The sequence below is a fragment of the Corvus moneduloides genome, chromosome 29 (assembly GCF_009650955.1).
Source record: "Corvus moneduloides isolate bCorMon1 chromosome 29, bCorMon1.pri, whole genome shotgun sequence".
NCBI classification, from domain to species: Eukaryota; Metazoa; Chordata; class Aves; order Passeriformes; family Corvidae; genus Corvus; species Corvus moneduloides.
In genome coordinates this window covers 1,546,019-1,567,636 of record NC_045504.1, presented here as the reverse complement: position 1 = coordinate 1,567,636, position 21,618 = coordinate 1,546,019, and the positions used below count along the sequence as shown (strand labels likewise).

The following is a 21,618-nucleotide window of genomic DNA, read 5'->3' as shown; positions in this document are numbered from 1 at the left end:
TTCCAGCGCTGCTCCGTGCCCCAAACGCCCCCCCAGGGCCGGGGTCTTTCCCCCCCCTCCCTCCCCCCCCCCCACTCCAAGCCCCGCAGGGACCCCTGCGCACCCCCTGAGCCTTGGGCTCGGTGTTAATTACAGCGAGCTTTAATTAACGGCGAGGTGGCCCTGAGGTGGCCTGGGGGAGAGCGCGGCCCCTGCTGAGGGGGGGGGGCTGCTCTAGGGTGCCACCAGGTCGCCCTCCCTCCCCACTGAGGGTGACAGCGACGTCCCCGTAGCGTGGGGGCTCCGTGTGATGAGTTCGTGAGTGCTCAGCTCCCCCTCCCCGGCCCCGGAGCGGGGACAGTGACGGGCCGGGAGGGGACACGGGGCTCCCGGACGTGTCAGTTTTATTAATGGCACCACGGCGACAGGGAGGGGACAGGGACAGGGCGTAGAAAAACGCGTCGGGGGGGGGGCACGGGCGGCTCCCCCCCAGTCCCCGGCCGCAGCCTCGCCCCCTCAACGGGGCTCCGGCCGGTTTTGGGGGGGGGGGTCCCGGGGGTTACGCGGTGCGGGGGTTAATGGGGGGGGGGACAAAGGAGATGGGGCGGGGGCCACCCTGCGACGTCATTTGGAGTCGGTCGCCGGGAGAGACGAGAAAACGGCCAGAAAAGGAGTAAAATTGGGGGCAGAGAACCCCCTCCCCCCCCTCGAGTACGGGGAGGGGACACACGGGGGTGACACGGTCCCACGGGGACCCCGCGGATCCCTGGGGAGGGGGGGACCGACCCCAAATCCGCTGCTTTTGTGTTCGAAAGGAGAAATTCCCTCCGCGCCCGGGGCTGGGCAGGGAGCGACCGAGAGGGGCTGCGGGACGGGGCGGGGGAGGGACCCCCGGGCTGTCCCCAGCGCTGTCCCCAAGGCCGGAGGGACCCGAGGCGAGGACCACACCCCGCTCCTCGCCGGGTCCCGAGCCGGGAGGGGCCGCGGCCGGGGCGATGAAATCAGGAGCCCCCCGAGTTGGGCTTGATGATGCTCAGCAGGGCGTTCTTGAGGCTGCCCCGGCTCGGGGAGCGGACGGCGGGCGGGGGCGCGGCCCGGGGCTCCCCCCGCAGCTCCATCTCGATGGTCATGATGACTTTGGGGGGCCGGGGGCCCCCCGCGCCCTCGTCCGTCCCCGGGGGTCCCTCCCTGCCCGCTAACCGCTATTTCTTATCCTTGCGCGAGTCTCCCGGGCCGCCCTTGGCTTTCTTGGCGCTGCGGCCGTGGTCCAGCATGGCGTAGAGCACCGGGGCCTGCGGGGACAGGGGGGCTTCACCTCCCACCCCCGGCGACAGCGGGGACACCCCGCCGTGCCCCTCGCCGTGCCCCCCGCCCCACTCGGCGCTCACCTGCCGGCTGCGCTTGGAGCCGTCCTTGCCCGAGCGCTGCAGCTTCCCCTTCTCCATGGCGCTGGAGTTGCGTTTGGGGGGAAAAAGAGCGGAAAAAAAGAGCGGCTCGGGATGGTGAAATTTCCACCCCTCCGCTCCCGGCTGTGCCCCCTCCCCCCCCCCCCCCCCCCCCCCCCCGCCCCGGTTTGGGGAGGGGTCGCGGCTCACCTCAGCCGCCGCTGCAGGACCGCCTGGCGCCGCTGCCAGCAGTAGCGGGTGGCATAGACCAGGGCCACCAGCACGGCCACCAGCAGCAGGACCCCGCCGATGACAGACCCCAGCACGACGCCGTAGCGGGTGGGCACTGTGGGGACAGTGGGGCACCGTGTCACCCTCCCCCCGGGCAGCGGGTGGGCAGGGAGGGGACACCAGCCCCGTGTCCCTCCATCAGTGGGTGGGCACTGAGGTGGCACCAGCCCCGTGTCACCACCGGCAGTGGGTGGGCAGGAAGGGGACACTGGCATGGTGTCACCCCCCACCAGTGGGTGGGCATTGAGGTGACACCAGCCCCGTGTCCCCCTCCTCAGCAGGTGGGCACTGAGGTGACACCAGCCCCGTGTCCCCCTCCTCAGCAGGTGGGCACTGAGGTGACACCAGCCCCGCGTCCCCTCCATCAGCGGGAGGGCAGGGAGGGGACACTGGAATGGTGTCATCCCCCACCAGTGGGTGGGCACTGAAGGGACACCAATGCCTTGTCACCCCAGCAGCGGGTGGGCATGAGGGGACACTGGCGCCGTCTCAGTGGGGCATCAGGGAGGGGACAGTGACACCGTGTCCCCCCATCAGCGGGTGGGCACTGAGGTGACACCAGCCCCGTGTCCCCCCCATCAGCGGGTGGGCACTGAGGTGACACCAGCCCCGTGTCCCCTCCTCAGTGGGTGGGCACTGAGGTGTCCCCGTGGCCGCGCACCTTTCTCGAGGACGTAGAGGGTGACCTGCGAGGACTTCCCCACGATGTCCGGGGGGTTCTTGACGTCGCAGGTGAAGGTGCCGTTGTCGGTGGGCTCCAGGCTGTGGATGACGATGGAGCCGTCCCTGCGCCGCGGGTTCCCCACCCACTCCATGCGCTCCTTGAAGCTCCCCACGTCATCGATGTAGGGCTGGCCCTGGGCGTAGTGGAAGATCTGCCCGTGCGACAGTGGCACCGCGGTCACCGGGGTGCCAGCCGGGTGACCCCCCCAGCCCCGGCAGGGTGACCCTCAGAGCTGGAGGTGGGGGGTGACGCGATGGGGGGGGGGGGATAGGGGGGTGTTGGGGGAGCCCTGGAGAGGCTCGTGATGTCCTCAGGGTGCCACCGGAGTGTCACCCGCAGGGAGGGGACTGTCCTGCTGTCCTGAAGGGGCTCTGGGACAGGGGGACGCTGTAGGGACAGCGATGTGCCCACCTGCTGGGGCTGGCACTGGGATCTGGTGGGCACGGGGACAAGGGGACACTGTGGGGACACCCCGGTGACATGACAGTGTCACCCTCAGGGAAGGGACTGTCCTGCTGGGGCTGGCACTGGGATCTGGTGGGCATTGGGACAAAGGGACACCGTGGAGACACCGTGGGGACACCCCAGTGCCACCACAGTGCGAGGGGACACCGTGTCACACTGCTGGGGCGGGACACCGGGACAAGGGGACACCGTGGGGACACCATGGGCACACCCCAGTGCCACCACAGATCAAGGGGACACGGCTGGGGCTGGCACTGGGACCCTGAGGGCACCGTAGGGACACCATGGGGACACACCAATGCCACCACAATGGGAGGGGACACTGCTGGAGCTGGTGCTGGGACCCGGTGGGCACTGGGGACACCATGGGGACACCCCAGTGCCACCCCAGTGCGAGGGGACACCGTGTCACCCTGCTGGGGCGGGACAAGGGGACACCGTGGGGACACCATGGAGACACCACAGAGCAAGGGGACACTACTGGGCTGGCACCGGGATGCCACGGGGACACCCCAGTGCCACCCCAGTGCGAGTGGGCACCGTGTCACCAGTGGGAAAGGGTTTGTGCTGCCGGGACAAGGGGACACCGGGGCTGGGGGCGCGGTGGGGACCCTGGGGATGCCTTGGGGACCCTGGGGACACTCACGGAGATGGTGTCGCGGGAGCCCTCGGCCTGGAAGTGCCAGGTGATGGAAATGTCATCCGAGATCCACTCGCTGGACCAGAAGCTGCAGGACAGGGTGACACGGGAGCCCACGGTGCCATAGACCTCCCGCTGCGTGTACACGTGGATTGGGGACACCGGCGACACTCCTGGGGGACACAGAGGCGTCAGCCCCGCCCCGCCGCGGGGACCGAGCCCGGCGGTGTCCCCGCGCTGCCACCGAAGGGCGCCGAGGGCAGCGCGGAGGGGACACGGGGACAGCGGCGGTGGCACCGCCCCGGTGTCCCCAGGGGCGGCTCGGAGGGGACAGCGGCGGTGTGGCACTGCCCCGGTGTCCCCCCCACGGGCGGCTCGGAGGGGACAGTGTCCCAGTGTCCGGTGGCACCCAGCACCCGCAGGGGGGTGACAATGGGACCCTCGGTTCAGCCCGGTGGCACTGTCAGGGCTGGGTGTGGCACCTCGCATCGGTGCCCCGGGCAGGTGACAGACAGGTCCCTCAACCGCGTGACACGGGCAGGGCTGGCACCCAGCACCCCCAAAATGTCCCCGGGGAGGTGACAGCGACCAGGACCCTCCTCGGAGCCACCCAGCACCCCCAAACTGTCCCCGGGGGGGTAACAAGGACCGGGACCCTCCTCGGAGCCACCCAGCACCCCAAAACTGTCTCCAGGGGGGTGACAAGGACCGGGACCCTCCTTGGAGCCACCCAGCACCCCCAAACTGTCCCCGGCGGGGTGACAGACCCCTCAAACAGGTGACACGGGCAGGGCTGGGTGTGGCACCCCCCGCCCGTGCCCAGCTCGGTGCCACCGCCGGGACCCTGCTGGCAGCCCGGGGTCAGTCCCCAAGCAGCGCGTGGGTGGCCGCCAGCCCCACGAGCACCCCCCAAAATGCTGCTGTCCCCTCCCCCCAGCCCAATTCTGGGGACCTGTCCCTTGTCCCCGAGCTCACCCAGCGCCGCCACGAGCCCGGCCAGGAGGAGGAGGCGGTGGCGAGTGGCCCTCGGGGACATGGCGACGGTGGCACGGTGGTGGCGACGGCGGCGGGCAGCGGGTTTTAGGGTGGCACCGAGGGCGCTGCACCCCAAATCCCGGCCAATGGGCGGCGGGGGGGGAGGAGGGGCCGGGGGGGTGCGGGGTCCCCCCTCAAAGGGGACATTTAGGGCCGGGAGGGGGACGGGGACACTGCGGCCTTTGTGTGACCGCATTCCCGAGGGCAGCGGGGGCGGGGGACGAGGAATGCACGGGGGGGACACGGGGGGGGACATGGGGGGGATATGGGGGGACACCGGGGGGGACACGGAGCTCCCAGAGTAGGGTTTGAGGGGGTTTTGGGGTGTTTTGAGGGGGTTTTGTGTCCTCTCTCCTGTCCTGCGCCACCTCTCGGGGTCCCTACGGGGTCTTGGGGGGTCCTGGGGGATTCAGGGGGAGGGGGCGGACGACTGTGGGATTTGGGGAGAAACCGCCGGGATTTAGGGCGGGGGGAAGTCGGGGATGGGGCGGGGGGAATGCGGGGTTTGGGGGAAAACCGCTGGGTTTGGGATGAAAAGTCGGGATTTGGGGGGAAAACCTGGGGAGTGGAGGAAATGCGGGATTTGTGGGGGAAAACTCGGGATTTGGGGAAAACCCGCCGGGTTTATGGGGAAAACCCCAGGATTTGGGGGAAAACCCCAGGATTTGGGAAAAACCCGCTGGATTTGTGGGGAAGAACCCGGGATTTGGGGAAAACCCCCAGGATTTGGGGGAAAACCGCTGGGTTTGGGATGAAAAGTCGGGATTTGGGGGGAAAACCTGGGGAGTGGAGGAAATGCGGGATTTGTGGAGGAAATGCGGGATTTGTGGGGGAAAACTCGGGATTTGGGGAAAACCCGCCGGGTTTATGGGGAAAACCCCAGGATTTGGGGGAAAACCCCAGGATTTGGGAAAAACCCGCTGGATTTGTGGGGAAGAACCCGGGATTTGGGGAAAACCCCCGGGATTTGGGGGAAAACCGCTGAGTTTGGGATGAAAAGTCGGGATTTGGGGGGAAAACCTGGGGAGTGGAGGAAATGCGGGATTTGTGGGGGAAAAAAAGGGGATTTGGGGAAAACCCGCTGGATTTGTGGGGGAAACCCAGGATTTGGGGGAAAACCGCTGGGTTTGTGGGGGAAAACTCGGGATTTGTGGAGGAAACCCCCAGGATTTGGGGGAAAACCCCCAGGATTGGGGGAAAACCCAGGATTTGGGGAAAAAATCCCAGGATTTGGGGAAAACCCGCTGGATTTGGGGAAAACCCGCTGGATTTGTGGGGGAGAAGCCGGGATTTGGGGGGAAAACCCGGAATTTGGAGGAAAAGCCCAGAATTTGGGGGGTAAACTCGGGATTTGGGGGGGAAAAAAACCGGATTTCAGGGAAAAACCTCGGGATTTGGGGGGAAACTCGCTGGATTTGGGGGAAAACCCCCGGGATTTGGGGCGGAATCGGGAATTTGGGGCATTGGGGATTATTTTGGGAGGCGTGCCACCGCTTTTGGGTTGATTTAGGATTTTTTTGGGGTGGGAGGAGAGGAGTTGGAGGATTTGGGGGGATTTTGGGGGGGTTCCCGAGGGTGATTTGTGGGAATTGGGGTTTTTTTTTTGGGAGGGGTGGAATATTTGGGGGGGTTTGGGGGGATTTGGGGTTTTTTTAGGAGGGGTTGAGGGTTTGGGGGGTTTTGGGGCGGTTTTGGGGGGGAAAGTGGAAAACGGGGTTTGCTCGGGGGGTGATAACGGGGATCGATAGCCGGGATCGATAACGGGGCTGGTACCGGGGATCGATAAGGGGGATCGATAAGGGGGATCACTAACAGGGATCGATAACGGGGCTGATACCAGGAATCAATAATGGGACTCAATAACGGGGATCGATATCGGGAATCAATAACAGGGATCGATCCCGGGGATCTCCAAAGCGAACCAATACTCAGGATCGATATCGGGGATCAATACCCAGGATCGATATCGGGGATCAATTCCCAAGATCGATATCGGGGATCAACACCAGGGATCGATTTCGGGGATCAATAGCCAGGATCGATATCGGGGATCAATAACAGGGATCGATATCGGGGATCAATAACAGGGATCGATATCGGGGATCCATAACAGGGATCAATACCCGGGATCGATAGCGGGGATCAATACCCGGGATCAATACCCAGGATCAATACCAGGGATCAATACCCGGGATCGATATCGGGGATCAATACCCGCGATCGATATCGGGGATCAATACCCGGGATCAATATCAGGGATCGATATCAGGGATCGATATCAGGCATCGATATCAGGGATCGATATCAGGGATCGATATCAGGCATCGATATCAGGGATCGATATCAGGGATCGATATCAGGCATCGATATCAGGGATCGATATCAGGCATCGATATCAGGGATCGATACTCGCGATCGATCCCGGCGCTTCCCGCCCCTCCCCTCCCACCGGAAGTGCGTCACGGCCACTTCCGGCGCGGCGGCTCCAAGATGGCGGCGCTGGCGCTGAGGTGACTCCGGGAGGCCCGGGAGGGTCACGGGGGGCACCGGGGGGACACCGAGGGGACACCGAGGGGACACCGGGGCCGGGCCGTGGCCCCGTCCCGCCCGCGGAGCTCCCCGGGGGGCAGCGGGGCCGCTCTCGGCCCGGGGCCGCTCCGGGGACGCGGCGGGCGCGGGCCCGGCCTGAGGCGGCTCCTCCGTCCCAGCGGAAATCCGGGCTCGGGCCCCGGCCCGAGGGAGCCCGCGGGGCCCAAACTGCGCCGAGTGACCCCAAATCCTCCCGTGTCACCCCAAATGCCCCCCGTGTCACCCCAATGTCGCCCCCGTGTCACCCCAATGTCACCCCCGTGTCACCCCAAATCCCCCCCCGTGTCACCCCCAATTCCAAATCCCATCCCAAAATCTCAAATCCCATCCCAAATCCAAAATCCCGTCCCAAATCCCTTCCCAAATCCCAAATCCCCAGTCCCCTTCCCCGTCCGAAATCCCATCCCCAATCCCGTCCCAAATTCCGTCCCAAAATCCCAAATCCCAAAATCCTATCCCAAATCCAAAATCCCTTCCCAAATCCCTTCCCAAATCCCATCCCAAATCCCTTCTCCTCTCCATCCCAAAATCCCCTCTCCCCCGTCCCAAATCCGCTCTCCCACTCCTCCCCGATCCCAAATCCTCGATCCCGCATCCCAAAATTCCCTGTCCATCCCCAAATCCGCCATCCCAAATCCCCTCTCCCATCCCAAAATCTGTTCCCCATTCCTAAATCCCCTCTCCCCGATCCCAAATCCCCTCTCCCGCTCCCGCCCATCCCCCGGCCCCTTTTTTGGGGGATCCCCCGGATCCGGCCCCGATCCCGTTGGGATTTGGGGCTCCCCGGGACGTTCCCGATCCCATTTCCCCCCTTCCCTCCCAGGGCTTTGGGGCGCCGCTGCCTCCTGACCCCGCTGGGGCCCGGCCCCGCCCTGCGCCAGTGAGTGACTGGGGGAACTGGGAGGGGCTGGGGGAGACTGGGAGGGTCTGGGGGAGACTGGGAGGGATTGGGGGGATTGGGGGAAATGGGGGAACTGGGAGGGATTGGAGAGAACTGGGAGGGACTGGGGGGGACTGGGAGGGAACTGGGGAGAACTGGGGAGCGCTGGGAGGAACTGGGGCAAATGGGGGAACTGGGAGGCATTGGGGGGGACTGAGAGGAACTGGGAGGGACTGGGGGGACTGGGAGGAACTGGGAGCTACTGGGGGGACTGGGGGGGGATTGGGAGGGAATTGGGAGGAACTGGGAGCTACTGGGGGGACTGGGGGAGATTGGGGGGAACTGAGGAGGGACTGGGGGGGACTGGGAGGGAACTGGGGGGGATTGGGGAGAACTGGGAGGAACTGGGGGGGACTGAGAGGGACTGGGAGCTACTGGGAGGAACTGGGAGCTACTAGGGGGGACTGGGAGCTACTGGGAGGTCAGGGAAGGGGATTTGGGGGGGTTTTGGGGTCATTTTGGGGGGATTTTGGGCTGGGTTTTGGGGGATTCTGGAGTGGTTTAGGGGGATTTGGGGTTTTTGGGGTGGTTTTTTGGGTTTTGGGGGAATTTTGGGGTTTTGGGGATTTTTGGGGGCTCTTTGAGGGTTTTTTGGTTTTTTTTTGGGTTTGGGGTGTTGTTTTGGGGGGTTTTGGGAGATTGTGGAGTGGTTTGGGGGGATTTGGGGGTTTTGGGGTGCTTTGGGCTGGTTTTTTGGGTTTTGGGAGAATTTTGGGGTTTTGGGAGAGTTTTGGGTTTTTTTGGGGGGGTTTATGGGTTTTTGGGGTGGGTTTTTCAGTTTGGGGGTGGTTTTTGGGGTTGTTTGGGGGGATTTTGAGGAGGTTTTGGGGTAATTTTTGGGGTTTTGGGTGGTTTGGGGTATTTTTTGGGGTTTTGGAGTGGGTTTTGGGGTTTTTTGGGGAGGGGTTGAGGTTTTGGGAGGTGTTTGAAGTGGTTTTGGGGTATTTTGGGGGGTTTGGAGTGGTTTGGGGTGTTGGGGTATTTTTGGGGGTTTTGGAGTGGGGTTTTTGGTTTTTTTGGGGTTTTTTTGGGAGGGGTTGAGGTTTTGGGGGGTCTTTGAAGTGGTTTTTGAGGTTTTGGGGAGGTTTCCGGTGTTTCTGGGAGGGTTTTTGGGATTTTTGGGGTGTTTTGGGGGGATTTTTGAGGGGTTTTTGTTTGTTTTGGGGTATTTTTGGGGGTTTTGGAGTGGGGTTTTGGGGTTTTTTTGGGAATGTTTGGGGGTTTTTTGGGAGGGGTTGAGGTTTTGGGGGGTGTTTGAAGTGGTTTTTGAGGGTTTTGGGTGTTTCTGGGAGGATTTTTTGGGATTTTTGGGGTGTTTTGGGGGAGTTTGGAGGGGTTTTGGGGGGTCAGAACCTTCCCAACCCCCCCCGTGTCCCCCTTTTCCCAGTGTGATCCCGATGGGAACCACGGCCCGGGAGGAGATGAGGCGTTTTTGGGAGAAGAATTCCCGCTCCAACCGACCCCTGTCCCCTCATGTCACCATCTACAAGTGAGGAGTGCACCCCAAAACCACCCTTGGTATCTCTGGCACCCCAAAACCACTCCTGGCACACCAAAACCACCCCAAAAGCAGCCTGGGAACCCCAAAATCACCCTTAAGCCACCCCTGGCACCCCAAAACCACCCCAAAAGCAGCCTGGGAACCTTAAAATTACCCCAAAACCACCCCTGGCACCCCAAAATCACCCCCACAACCACCCCTGGCACCCTAAAACCACCCCAAAAACCATGCCTGGCACCCCAAAATCAGCCTGGGAACCCCAAAATCATGCCAAAATCAGCCCTGGCACCCCAAAATCAGCCTGGGAACCCTAAAATTACCCCAAAACCACCCCGGGCACCCCAAAACCAATCCAAAAACCACCCCTGGCACCCCAAAACCACCCCTGGCACCTTAAAACCACCCCAAGAAACCACCCCTGGCACCCCAAAAGCAGCCTGGGAACCCTAAAATTACCCCAAAACCACCCCTGGCACCCTAAAACCACCCCAAAAACCACCCCTAGCACCCCAAAATCAGCTGGGAACCCTAAAATTACCCCAAAAATCACCCCTGGCACCCCAAAACCACCCCAGAAACCACCCCTGGCACCCCAAAACTACCCCAAAATCAGCCTGGGAACCCCAAAATTGCCCCAAAAATTACCCCTCGTACCCCAAAACCACCCCAAAGCCCATCCCTGGCACTCCAAAAGCAGCCTGGGAACCCCAAAACCACTCCTGGCACCCCAAAACCACCCTTGGCGCCCCAAAATCACCCCAAAAACCACCCTTGGCACCCCAAAACCACCCCAAATCCTCCTCTTGCACCCCAAAATCAGCCTGGGCACCCCTAAAATCACCCCAAAAATCACCCCAAAACCCACCCCTGGCACCCCAAAATCAGTCTGGGAACCCCAAAAATCACCTCAAAACCACCCCTGACATCTCAAAATCAGTCTGAGAACCCCAAAATCACCGAAAACCTCCCGTGGCACCCCAGGATCAGCCCTGGACACCCCAAAATCACTCCAAAAATCACCCCAAAACCACCCCTGGCACCCCAAAATCACCCCAAATCCTCCTCTTGCACCCCAAAATCAGCCTGGGAACCCCAAAAATCACCCCAAAAATCACCCAAAACCCACCCCTGACACCCCAAAATCAGTCTGGGAACCCCAAAAATCACCCCAAAAGTCACCCAAAACCCACCCCTGGCACCCCAAAATCAGCCTGGGAACCCTAAAACCACCCCAACCCCACCCGTGGCACCCCAGGATCAGCCCTGGGCACCCCAAAATCACCCCAAAAATCACCCAAAACCCACCCCTGCCACCCCAAAATCACCCCAAAACCACCCTTGGCACCCCAAAACCACCCCAAATCCTCCTCTTGCACCCCAAAATCAGCCTGGACACCCCAAAAATCACCCCAAAAATCACCCAAAACCCACCCCTGCCACCCCAAAATCAGCCTGGGCACCCCAAAATCACTCCAAAAATCACCCAAAACCCACCCCTGGCACCCCAGGATCAGCCTGGGCACCCCAAAATCACCCCAAATCCTCCTCTTGCACCCCAAAATCAGCCTGGGCACCCCTAAAATCACCCCCAAAACCACCCAAAACCCACCCCTGGCACCCCTAAAATCACCCCCAAAACCACCCAAAACCCACCCCTGGCACCCCTAAAATCACCCCCAAAACCACCCAAAACCCACCCCTGGCACCCCTAAAATCACCCCCAAAACCACCCAACCCCTCCCCTGGCACCCCAGGATCACCCTGGGCACCCCAAATTCCCGCTGTGCCCCCCAGCCCACCCCGGGCTGTCGGGGTGACCCCGGCTCCCGTTCCAGGTGGTCGCTGCCCATGGCCATGTCCATCACCCACCGCGGCACCGGCGTCGCCCTCAGCCTGGGTGCGTGAGCCCTGCGGTGCCCCGGGGTGCCCCGGGATAACCTGGGATAACCTGGGGTGCCCTGGGATGCCTTGGGGTGCCCTGGGGTGCCCTGGGGTGCTCTGGGATAACCTGGGATACCCTGGGGATACCCTGGGGTGCTCTGGGGATACCCTGGGGATGCTCTGGGGTGCCTTGGGGATGCCCTGGGGTGCTCTGGGATATCTTGGGATGTCTTGGGGTGCTCTGGGATGCCCCTGGGGTGCTCTGGGATGCCCCTGGGGTGCTCTGGGATACCCCTGGGATATCCTGGGATGCTCTGGGATAACCTGGGATACCCCTGGAATACCCTGGGATGCTCTGGGATACCCCCGGGATTCTCTGGGATACCTTGGGATACTCCCGGGATACCCCTGGGATGCCCTTGGGATGCTCTGGGATACCCCTGGGATACCCCTGGAATATCTTAGGTTACCCCTGGGATGCTCTGGGATACTCTTGGGATAACCTGGGATGCTCTGGGATTCTCTGGGGTACCCGTGGGATACCCCATGAATACCTTGGGATAACCTGGGATGCTCTGGGATGCTCTGGGATACCCTTGGGATACCCCTGGAATATCTTGGGATACCTCTGGGATCCCCCCAGGACACCCCCAATTCCCAGGGATTCTCTCGTTCCCAGCAGTGAGTTTTCCTTGGGAATCCTCAGCTCTGCCTTCCCCATTCCCACAAAAATCCTCCCAAAATTCCCCCCATTCCCCAGAAACTCCCCCCATCCCATTTCTCCATCCCGGAGATTTTTCCCATCCCCATTTTTTCCCCCATTCCCATTTTTCCCAGCCCCCCATTTCCCAGGCAAGCAGAGCCCGAGGGTTTCCCACAGTTTTTGGGAATTTTTGGGATTCCTGGGATGGGAATTGGGGAGTCCCAGGAATCCTGGGGGGGTCTGGGGGTATCCCAAAACTCCTTGGAGAGGGGGGGTTGGGGAATCTCAGGAATTCTGGGAAGGCTCCTGGGAGTCCTTGGGGGGATCCCGAGAATCCTGAGGGGGAATTTGGGAATCCAGGAGGATCCCAGGAATCATGGGAGAGGCTGGGAAAGTCCTGGGAGGTTTTGGGGGGATGGGGGAGGGAATGTTGTGGGAATTCCAGGACCCCAAAAATCCTTGAGGGGGAATTGGGGCCATCCCAAAAATCTGGGGGTCCAGAGTGTCCCAGGAATGCTGGGGAGGTCCCGGGAATTTCGGGAAGGATCCGGAGGGGGGGTCGGGGATGCCGGGGATGGCCTGGGGGTCTCTGGGGGGGGGGGGCAGTGGTGGGATCCAGCCCGGGATCCGCATCCCAGGGGTGTCCCTGGTCCCATTCCAGGTGTGTCCCTGTTTTCCCATTCCCATCCCAGGTCTATCCCTGTTGTTCTCATTCCTGTCCCAGGTGTATCCCTGTTTCCCTATTCCAGGTGTATCCCTGATTTCCCATTCCCTATTCCAGGTCTATCCCTGTTTTTCCCCATCCCAGGTGTATCCCTGTTTTCCTGTCCCTATTCCAGGTGTATCCCTGTTTTCTCATTCCCATCCCAGGTGTATCCCTGTTTCCCCTGCTCTGATCCATGCCATCCCAGGTGTATCCCTGTTTTTCCCCATCCCAGCTCTATCCCTGTTTTCCATTCCCTATCCCAGCTCTATCCCTGTTCTCCCTGCTCTGATCCATGCCATTCCAGGTCTATCCCTGTTTCCCATCCCAGGTGTGTCGGTGTTTTCCATTCCCATCCCAGCTGTATCCCTGTTTTCCCTGCTCTGATCCATGCCATTCCCATCTCTATCCCTGTTTCCCATTCCCAGGTGTGTCCGTGTTTTCCATTCCCATTCCCATCTCTATCCCTGTTTTTCCCCATCCCAGGTGTATCCCTGTTTCCCATTCCCATCTTTATCCGTGTTGTTCCCATTCCCATCTCTATCCCTGTTTTTCCCCATTCCCTGGTGTATCCCTGTTTCCCATTCCCATGTCCATCCCTGTTTCCCATTCCCATCTCTATCCCTGTTTTTCCCATTCCCATTCCCATGTCTATCCCTGGTTCCCGTTCCCATCTCTATCCCTGTTGTTCCCACCCCAGGTGTGTCAGTGTTTCCCATTCCCATCTCTATCCCTGTTTCCCATTCCCAGGTGTATCCCTGTTTTCCCATTCCCATCTCTATCCCTGTTTTTCCCACCCCCAGGTGTGTCGGTGTTTCCCATTCCCATCCCATCTCTAGCCCTGTTTTCCTGTCCCATTCCCAGGTGTGTCGGTGTTTTCCCTGCTCTGATCCATGCCATTCCCATCTCTATCCCTGTTTCCCATTCCCAGGTGTATCCCTGTTTTCCTATTCCCAGGTGTGTTGGTGTTTCCCATTCCCAGGTGTATCCCTGTTTCCCATTCCCAGGTGTGTTGGTGTTTCCCATTCCCAGGTGTATCCCTGTTTCCCATTCCCAGGTGTGTCGGTGTTTCCCTATCCCCATCTCTATCCCTGTTTCCCATTCCCAGGTGTATCCCTGTTTCCCATTCCCAGGTGTGTCGGTGTTTCCCATTCCCAGGTGTATCCCTGTTTCCCATTCCCAGGTGTATCCCTGTTTCCCATTCCCAGGTGTGTCGGTGTTTCCCATTCCCAGGTGTGTTGGTGTTTCCCATTCCCAGGTGTATCCCTGTTTCCCATTCCCAGGTGTATCCCTGTTTCCCATTCCCAGGTGTGTCGGTGTTTCCCTATCCCCATCTCTATCCCTGTTTCCCAATCCCAGGTGTATCCCTGTTTTTCCCATTCCCAGGTGTATCCCTGTTTCCCATTCCCAGGTGTATCCCTGTTTCCCATTCCCAGGTGTGTCGGTGTTTCCCTATCCCCATCTCTATCCCTGTTTCCCATTCCCAGGTGTGTTGGTGTTTCCCATTCCCAGGTGTATCCCTGTTTCCCATTCCCAGGTGTATCCCTGTTTTTCCCATTCCCAGGTGTATCCCTGTTTCCCATTCCCAGGTGTGTTGGTGTTTCCCATTCCCAGGTGTATCCCTGTTTTTCCCATTCCCAGGTGTATCCCTGTTTCCCATTCCCAGGTGTGTCGGTGTTTGCCGTGGCCGCGCTGCTGCTCCCGGAGCACTTTCCCCATTACCTGGCGCAGCTGCGGGCGCTGGGCCCGGCTCCGCTCCTGCTCTTCCTGGCCAAGTTCTCCCTGGCTGCTCCCTTCTCCTACCACACCTGGAACGGGATCCGGCATCTGGTGAGTCCCGGCCTCGGGAATTCGGGAATTGTGTCCCTGCAATGCTCCGGCAGCTCCTCGTTCCCATCCCCATTTTTTCCCATCCCCATTTTTTCCCATCCCTGTTTTTCCCCATCCCCATTTTTTAATCCCTATTTTTCCATCCCCTTTTTCCCATCCCGTTTTTTTATCCCCATTTTTTTCCCATCCCAATTTTTTCCCCATCCCCATTTTTTTAATCCCTGTTTTTCCCCATCCCCATTTTTCCATCCCCATTTTCTCCATCCCATTTTTTTTCCACCCCATTTTTTTAATCCCAATTTTTTCCCCATCTCAATTTTTTCCCCATCCCCATTTTTTTAATCCCTATTTTTCCCCATCCTCATTTTTCCATCCCCATTTTTTAATCCCTATTTTTTCCATCCCGATTTTTTCCCCATCCCCATTTTTTAATCCCAATTTTTTTCCCATCCCATTTTTCCATCACCATTTTTTCCCCACCCCATGTTTTAATCCCTATTTTTTATCCCCATTTTCCCCATCCCCATTTTTTCTCCATCCCCATTTTTCCATCCCAGTTTTTTCCCCATCCTCATTTTTTCCATCCCCATCTTTTTTATCCCTATTTTTCCCCATCCTCATTTTTCCCCATCCCCATTTTTCCATCCCCATCTTTTTCCATCCCCATTTTTTAATCCCTATTTTTTCATCCCCATTTTTCTCCCATCCCAATTTTTTCCCCATCCCCACTTTTTAAATCCCTACTTTTTTATCCCCATTTTTTTCTCCATCCCCATTTTTTTCTCCATCCCCATTTTTTTCTCCATCCCCATTTTTTTCCCCATCCCCATTTTTTTTTTTTTGGGAACAGCACAAAATCTGCCGGGTTGGGAATTTATTGAGGGCTTTTATGGGAGAGAATTCCAGAGGCAGCCGGGCCGGAGCGTGACGGGATCCAGCAGCTGGATCCCAGTGCTCCCAGTGCTCCCAGTACGGGACACTGGGATGTCATCCCTGGGTGAGGGCTTGGGGTGACAAGAGCTGGATTTTGGAGGGGGTTGGGGTGGATTTCCTGGGAAAAGCGGATCCATGGAATTCCCAGTGAGGGATCAGCCCCCTGGAGGTTCTGGGGAGGGGGCTGAGGGTCTCCCACACCCCCTGGGGAGTGGGAATGGGATGGGGGGAGTGGGATAAAAGGGAAGGGGGAGCAGGGATGGGAACGGGAGAGGGATTTGGGATGGGAAAAAGGGGGAAATGGGGAAAAGAGGAGGGGGAGAAAGGTAGGGAAGGGAATGGGAGCTGGGATAAAAGGGAAGGGAAATGGGATGGGGGAAGTGGGAATGGGATGGGGGAAGTGGGGAAGGGAGTGGGAATGGGATAAAGGGAGAGGGAAGGGGATGGAAGTGGGGGGCAGGGAAGGTCGGGGAGGGGGAGCGGCCGCTGCCTTTGGAATTTGGGAGAACTCCGGGATCCGGGGCTGGGATGGGGCTGGGCACCGAGCTGGGGACAGCCCTGGGAATGGGAGAGGAGGGAATTGGGCTGGATTTCCTGGGAAAAGTGGATCCTTTCCTCGGCAGCTCCCACCTGAGGGGGGACAGCACCGGGGGGGGACGCGTCCCCCTCCTCAGGGACACGTGGGGGACACATTCCCTGGCAGGGAATTTGGGGACAATCCCTGGGAATTCCGTCCCCTCCGGTGTCTCCGCAGGCCTGGGATCTTGGGAAGGGGCTGCGGCTGCCGCAGGTGACCCAGTCAGGGCTGCTGGTGCTGGCCCTGACCCTGCTCTCCTCCGCCGCCTTGGCCTCCCTGTGACCCGGAATCCCGGGAATTCCAGGAATCCCGGGAATCCCGGCAATTCCGCTCCCCGTTGTCACAGAGTTTTGGGAAGTTTTTGGGGAAGGTGACGCTTCTTTCCCCCTCCCCATCCTGAAATGCCGGGATGAGCAGAGCTGCTCCTGCTGCCCCACCTCCTGCTCCTTGTCCTCGGGGTGTCCCCACGTGTCCCCAAAGCCGGGACAATGCGGGATCTGTGTGCCACGAGTGGGATCGGGAATGGGGTGGCCGCGTGTGGGATCGCAGCGGGACAAGGAGCTCCATTGAGCCGCGCCAGGCGGTGCCCCCCGGGGGTGGGGGACAGGTGACATCTCGCTGCCACCCCGCTGCCACCCTCGGGGCTCCTCGATCCCATGGGAATTCCATGCTTCAGCTGATTTTTGTGGGGGGAAACATCGGTAATTTTGGAGCCCCTGCCGGTGAAAAAACTTCCCAGTTTTCCCCCCTGTCGGGGATTTTTCCCAGCGCGTTGTTGTCACCTGTCCCCCTCTGGAATAAAGCAGCTCTGATCCTCCAGCCCCGTGTCTGCCCCGTGTGCCACACCGGGAATGGGGATTTTCCTTTGGGATTCAGGGAATTGCTGCTTCGCGGAGGAGCCCGGCATGGAAAAACATGGGAAAAACCCCTGAAATTTGCAGGTCTTGGAGGAGCAGGGAGTTTTGGGGTGAAATTTGGGGGATTTTTAGCCTTTGGAAAAAGGACCGTTCCCAGCAGGAGCTGCTCCATCCCAGATTCCTGCCCCAGCTCCATGTGGGGAAGGATCCCCCTGGGAAAATCCCAGAATTTTGGGGGAAAATCTGCTCTCCTGGTTGGGATTTTGGGGGAGATTTTGGGGGGGAACCCGCGGTGGCAGGAGGGGGGGGCGGGGCTTTCATCCCATCCCACCCCATTCCATCCCTAATTAATTTCCCAATTAACAGGAGCCTCCCCTGGGATGAGGGAGGAGGAAGAGGAGGGGGCAGGGCCGAGCCCTGAATCCTGAAGGGTTTGGGGTTTTTTCCAAGGATTTCCTGCAGTTCCCAGCTTTTATTTCCCCTTTTTTGGGGGGGTCCAGACCCTTCTGTGCCCCCTGAGGGCGGATTTGGGGGGGGGGTTGTCCCCAGGGGAGGGGACAATGACAGCAAAGCCACCCCCGGGGGCTCAGGAGCTGGGGGGGCCCCCAGAGCCAGGGGGATTTTGGGGACAGGGTCCCCCCTCGGGGTTGTCCCCAGGATTTGGGGCTGCAGGGTGGGGGGAAGCCCCGCTGAGACCCCCCTGGCCCTTTCCAGAAGGTTCCGTGTCCCAGGATTTCTGGAACTGTGGGAAGGAAGGAGAGGGGGGGTGAGGGGGTTGGGGGTCCCCAGAGAGGGGAAATGGGGCACTGGGAGTTCGGGGTCCCCTCAGAAGGATCCGCCATCCCCGTGTCCCCGTCCCCCTCCTTATCCCTGTGTGCCCCCCGTCCCCGTCTCCCCGATTCCCGTGTCCCCCCTTTATCCCCAGATCCCCCCCATCCCTGTGTCCCCTTTATCCCAGGTCCTCCATCCCTGTCCCCTCTTATCCCCATATCCTACATCCCCCTGTCCCCCATGTCCCCAATGTCCCCCATTCCCATGATCCCCATATCCCCCATGTCCCCAATGTCCCCCATTCCCGTTATCCCCATGTCCCCCATATCCCCCATCTCCCTGTCCCCCATTCCCGTTATCCCCTGTCCCCCATGTCCCTCTGTCCCCATTCCCATGATCCCCATATCCCCCATGTCCCCCGTCCCCCATTCCCGTTATCCCCATGTCCCCCATATCCCCCATCCCCCCGTCCCCCATTCCCATGTCCCCCATTCCTGTTATCCCCATGTCCCTCTGTCCCCCATGTCCCCCGTGTCCCTCTGTCCCCATTCCCATTATCCCCATTATCCCCATGTCCCCCATGTCCCCCTGTCCCCCATTCCCGTTATCCCCATGTCCCCCTGTCCCCCATCCCTGTCCCCCTTTATCTCCCCATCCCCTCTCACTGCAGTTCCCCACCTCCCACCCTCCCCCCATGTCACGCCCCTCCCCGAGCCCGGGGGCGTCCCGAGGGTATCCCAAGGGTGTCCTGGTGTATCCCATGGGTGTCCCTGGGTGTTCCCGTGTGTCCCATGGTTGTCCCAGTGTGTCCCAGTGTATCCCAGTGTATCCCATGGGTGTCCCTGTGTATCCCAGTGTATCCCATGGGTGTCCCGGTGTATCCCAGTGTATCCCGGTGTATCCCATGGATGTCCCGCTGTATCCCGGTGTATCCCATGCGTGTCCCCAGTGTCCCAGGGTGTCCCAGTGTATCCCGGTGTATCATGGTGTATCCCATGGGTGTTCCCGTGTATCCCAGTGTGTCCCAGTGTATCCCATGGGTGTCCCGCTGTATCCCATGGGTGTCCCCAGTGTATCCCAGTGTATCCCATGGGTGTCTTGCTGTATCCCAGTGTATCCCATGGGTGTCCCCGGTGTATCCCAGTGTATCCCATGGGTATCCCAGTGTATCCCATGGGTGTCCCCGGTGTATCCCAGTGTATCCCATGGGTGTCCCGCTGTATCCCATGGGTGTCCCCAGTGTATCCCAGTGTATCCCATGGGTGTCTTGCTGTATCCCAGTGTATCCCATGCGTGTCCCCGGTGTATCCCAGTTTATCCCATGGGTATCCTGCTGTATCCCAGTTTATCCCATGGGTATCCCGCTGTATCCCAGTGTATCCCATGGGTATCCCGGTGTATCCATGTATATCGCATAGGTGTCCCAGTGTATCCCATGGGTATCCCGCTGTATCCCTGTGTATCCCATGCGTGTCCCGGTGTATCCCATGGGTATCCCAGTGTATCCCATGGGTATCCCACTGTATCCCATGCGTGTCCCGGTGTATCCCATGGGTATCCCAGTGTATCCCATGGGTATCCCTGTGTATCCCATGCGTGTCCCCGCTGTCCCGGGGTGTCACCTTGCCGGTGACGCGGGTGCGGAGCCCGTTGCAGGCTCGGAGCAGGGCTCGGGGCTGGCCCTGGATCACGCGGGCGGCGGCGCGGGGCGAACGCGAGCTCAGGTCCAGGCGGGCCGGGGGGATGCGCGGGGGCATCTCCCAGGTGCCCAGGAACGTGCCCCACGGCGACTCCTGCGGGCACACCCAGGGCGGGGGTGGTGGCCCTGCTCCGGGTGTCCCCCCAGCAGCGGCGGCGCTCCCCGAACGCCTCCGGGACTCACCTTGGACCGGGCCACGTGCGGCAGGAGGTGGCCGCGCTCGTCGGCGATGAACGGGGTGGGGACGCGGGGCGCCGGGCGCTGGGGGGGGCGCTGAGGGGGCGGGGGGGTCAGTGGGGGGCCTGCGATGGGGTTTGGGGGGATCCCGGGGGGTCAGGACAGGGACAGGTAGCCCAGGGAGGAGGTTTAGGGGTCCTGGGATGGGGTTTTGGGGGGTCAGGACAGAGAGAGGTGGGCCTGGGAGGGGGTCTGGGGGTCCTGGGATGGGGTTTTGGGGGGTCCTGGCGGGGGGCTGGTGGCCCAGGGAAGGGGTTTGGGGGGGTCCTGGGATGGGATTTTGGGGGTCCCGGGGACTCAGGACAGGGACAGGTGGCCCAGGGAGGGGGTCTGGGGTTCCTGGGATGGGGTTTTGGGGTCTCGGGAGGGTCAGGACTGGGCTGGGGGAGGGGCTGGTGGCCCAGGGAGGGGGTTTGGGGGTCCAGGCTGGGGCTGGGGGGGTCTCATCGGGCTCCGGGGGGGGGGAGGGTGTGAGATGGGGTTGGGGAGGGTCCTGGGGGGGTCCAAGCCAGGACTGGGAGGTCCCCAGGGGCTCCTGGGGGGTTTTAGGGGTCCCGGCTGGGGCTGGGGGGGGTCCTGCTGATCAGGAAGGAGGTCGGGGGGTCCTGGGATGGGTTTTGGGGGGTCCCAGGGAGCCAGGAGTGGGCTGGGGGGGGTCCTGGCGGTCCGGGGGGGGTTTTGGGGGGCCAGGCTGATGCTGGGCTGGGCTTGAGGAGGGGTCCAGAGGTTCAGGCCACGTCCGGGGGGGGTCTGGGGGTCCCGAGACGAGGAGGGGTCCAGAGGCCTCCAGGTCGGGGGGTTTTGGGGGGGTACCTTCGGGGGGGGGCGGGGCACGGTCCAGCACTGCATGCGGGGGGGGCTGAACGCGTCCTCGTACTGAGCAGGGGAAGAGGGGGAGGGGTCGCTTGAGAGCCGGGACCCCCCCAGAACCCCCCCGGGACCCCCGGTCCTGGTGCCCCCCCTTTGTCCCCCCTCTTTTCCCCCCATCCCCCCCTTTTTTACCCCCTCTTGCCTCCCCTTTGCCCCTCCTTCCCCCCCTCCTTCCCTCCCTTTCCTCCCCCACTTTCGCCCCTTTTCCTGCCCCTTTCCCCCCTCTTTATTCCCCCTTTGTCTTATTTTCCCCCCCTTTTCCCCCACTTTTCCCCCATTTTCCCCCCCTTTCCCCCCGCCCCTCCCCCACCTGCCCCGCCATGTTTCGTTGCCCGGCAACCGCCGCCAGCGCCCCCTGGCGGCTTCTACGGGCTCTGGAGGAGGGGCGGGGCAGATGACGTCATCTGCGGTTGCCCCGCCCCCATAGACCACGCCCCCCGCTGGCTCCGCCCCCCCCCAGCCCCCCCGGTGGGTCCCAGCGCCCGGACGGGGACAGGAGGGGACAGGAGGGGACAGGGATGGGAGGGGACAGGGAATAAGGACAGGAGAGGACGGGGACGGGGACAGGAGGGGACGGGGACAGGGATGGCGACACGAGGGGACAGGAGGGGACAGGGAATAAGGACAGGAGGGGACAAGGACAGGGACAGGGAATAATGACACGAGGGGACAGGAGGGGACAGGGACAGGAGGGGACAGGGACGGGGATGGCGACAGGGAACAGGGTCAGGAGGCGACACGCAGGGACGGGGAATAATGACACGAGGGGACGGGGACAGGAAAGGACAGGGACGGAAGGGGACGGGGACAGGGATGGCGACACGAGGGGACAGGGACGGGAGGTGACCGGGAATAAGGACAGGAGAGGACGGGGACGGGGACAGGAGGGGACAGGAAAGGACAGGGACAGAAGGGGACAGGGATGGCGACACGAGGGGACAGGAGGGGACAGGGAATAAGGACAGGAGGGGACAGGGATGGGGACAGGAGGGGACAGGGACAGGAGGG

At 61.3% G+C, this 21,618-nt stretch overlaps 4 protein-coding genes across 8 annotated transcripts in view; 1 reads left to right on the top strand and 3 right to left on the bottom strand.

Annotated features, from left to right (window-relative positions):
* LOC116436190 (Fc receptor-like protein 3) overlaps positions 1–21,618 on the bottom strand; it is a 161,494-nt gene that overhangs the window by 65,679 nt on the left and 74,197 nt on the right. The window lies entirely within an intron of this gene.
* On the bottom strand, positions 120–4,575 carry MPZ (myelin protein zero). Its single transcript, XM_032093272.1, is given in 6 exon segments — positions 120–1,271; positions 1,368–1,428; positions 1,575–1,710; positions 2,317–2,530; positions 3,491–3,657; positions 4,460–4,575. Coding segments are annotated over 6 exon segments (930 nt in total). The 5' UTR covers positions 4,521–4,575; the 3' UTR covers positions 120–980.
* Positions 6,948–16,995, top strand: SDHC (succinate dehydrogenase complex subunit C). The gene is made up of 6 exons (XM_032093298.1): positions 6,948–7,029; positions 7,932–7,988; positions 9,436–9,537; positions 11,385–11,446; positions 14,503–14,666; positions 16,354–16,995. Exons 1-6 carry the CDS (start codon positions 7,010–7,012, stop codon positions 16,456–16,458), a joined length of 510 nt encoding a protein of 169 aa, XP_031949189.1. The 5' UTR covers positions 6,948–7,009; the 3' UTR covers positions 16,459–16,995.
* On the bottom strand, positions 17,491–20,947 carry CFAP126 (cilia and flagella associated protein 126). The gene is made up of 5 exons (XM_032093310.1): positions 20,921–20,947; positions 20,554–20,616; positions 19,687–19,764; positions 19,427–19,597; positions 17,491–17,775 (listed from the first exon to the last, which is right to left on the bottom strand). The coding sequence occupies exons 1-5, from the start codon at positions 20,930–20,932 to the stop codon at positions 17,620–17,622; spliced, it is 480 nt and encodes a 159-aa protein (XP_031949201.1). The 5' UTR covers positions 20,933–20,947; the 3' UTR covers positions 17,491–17,619.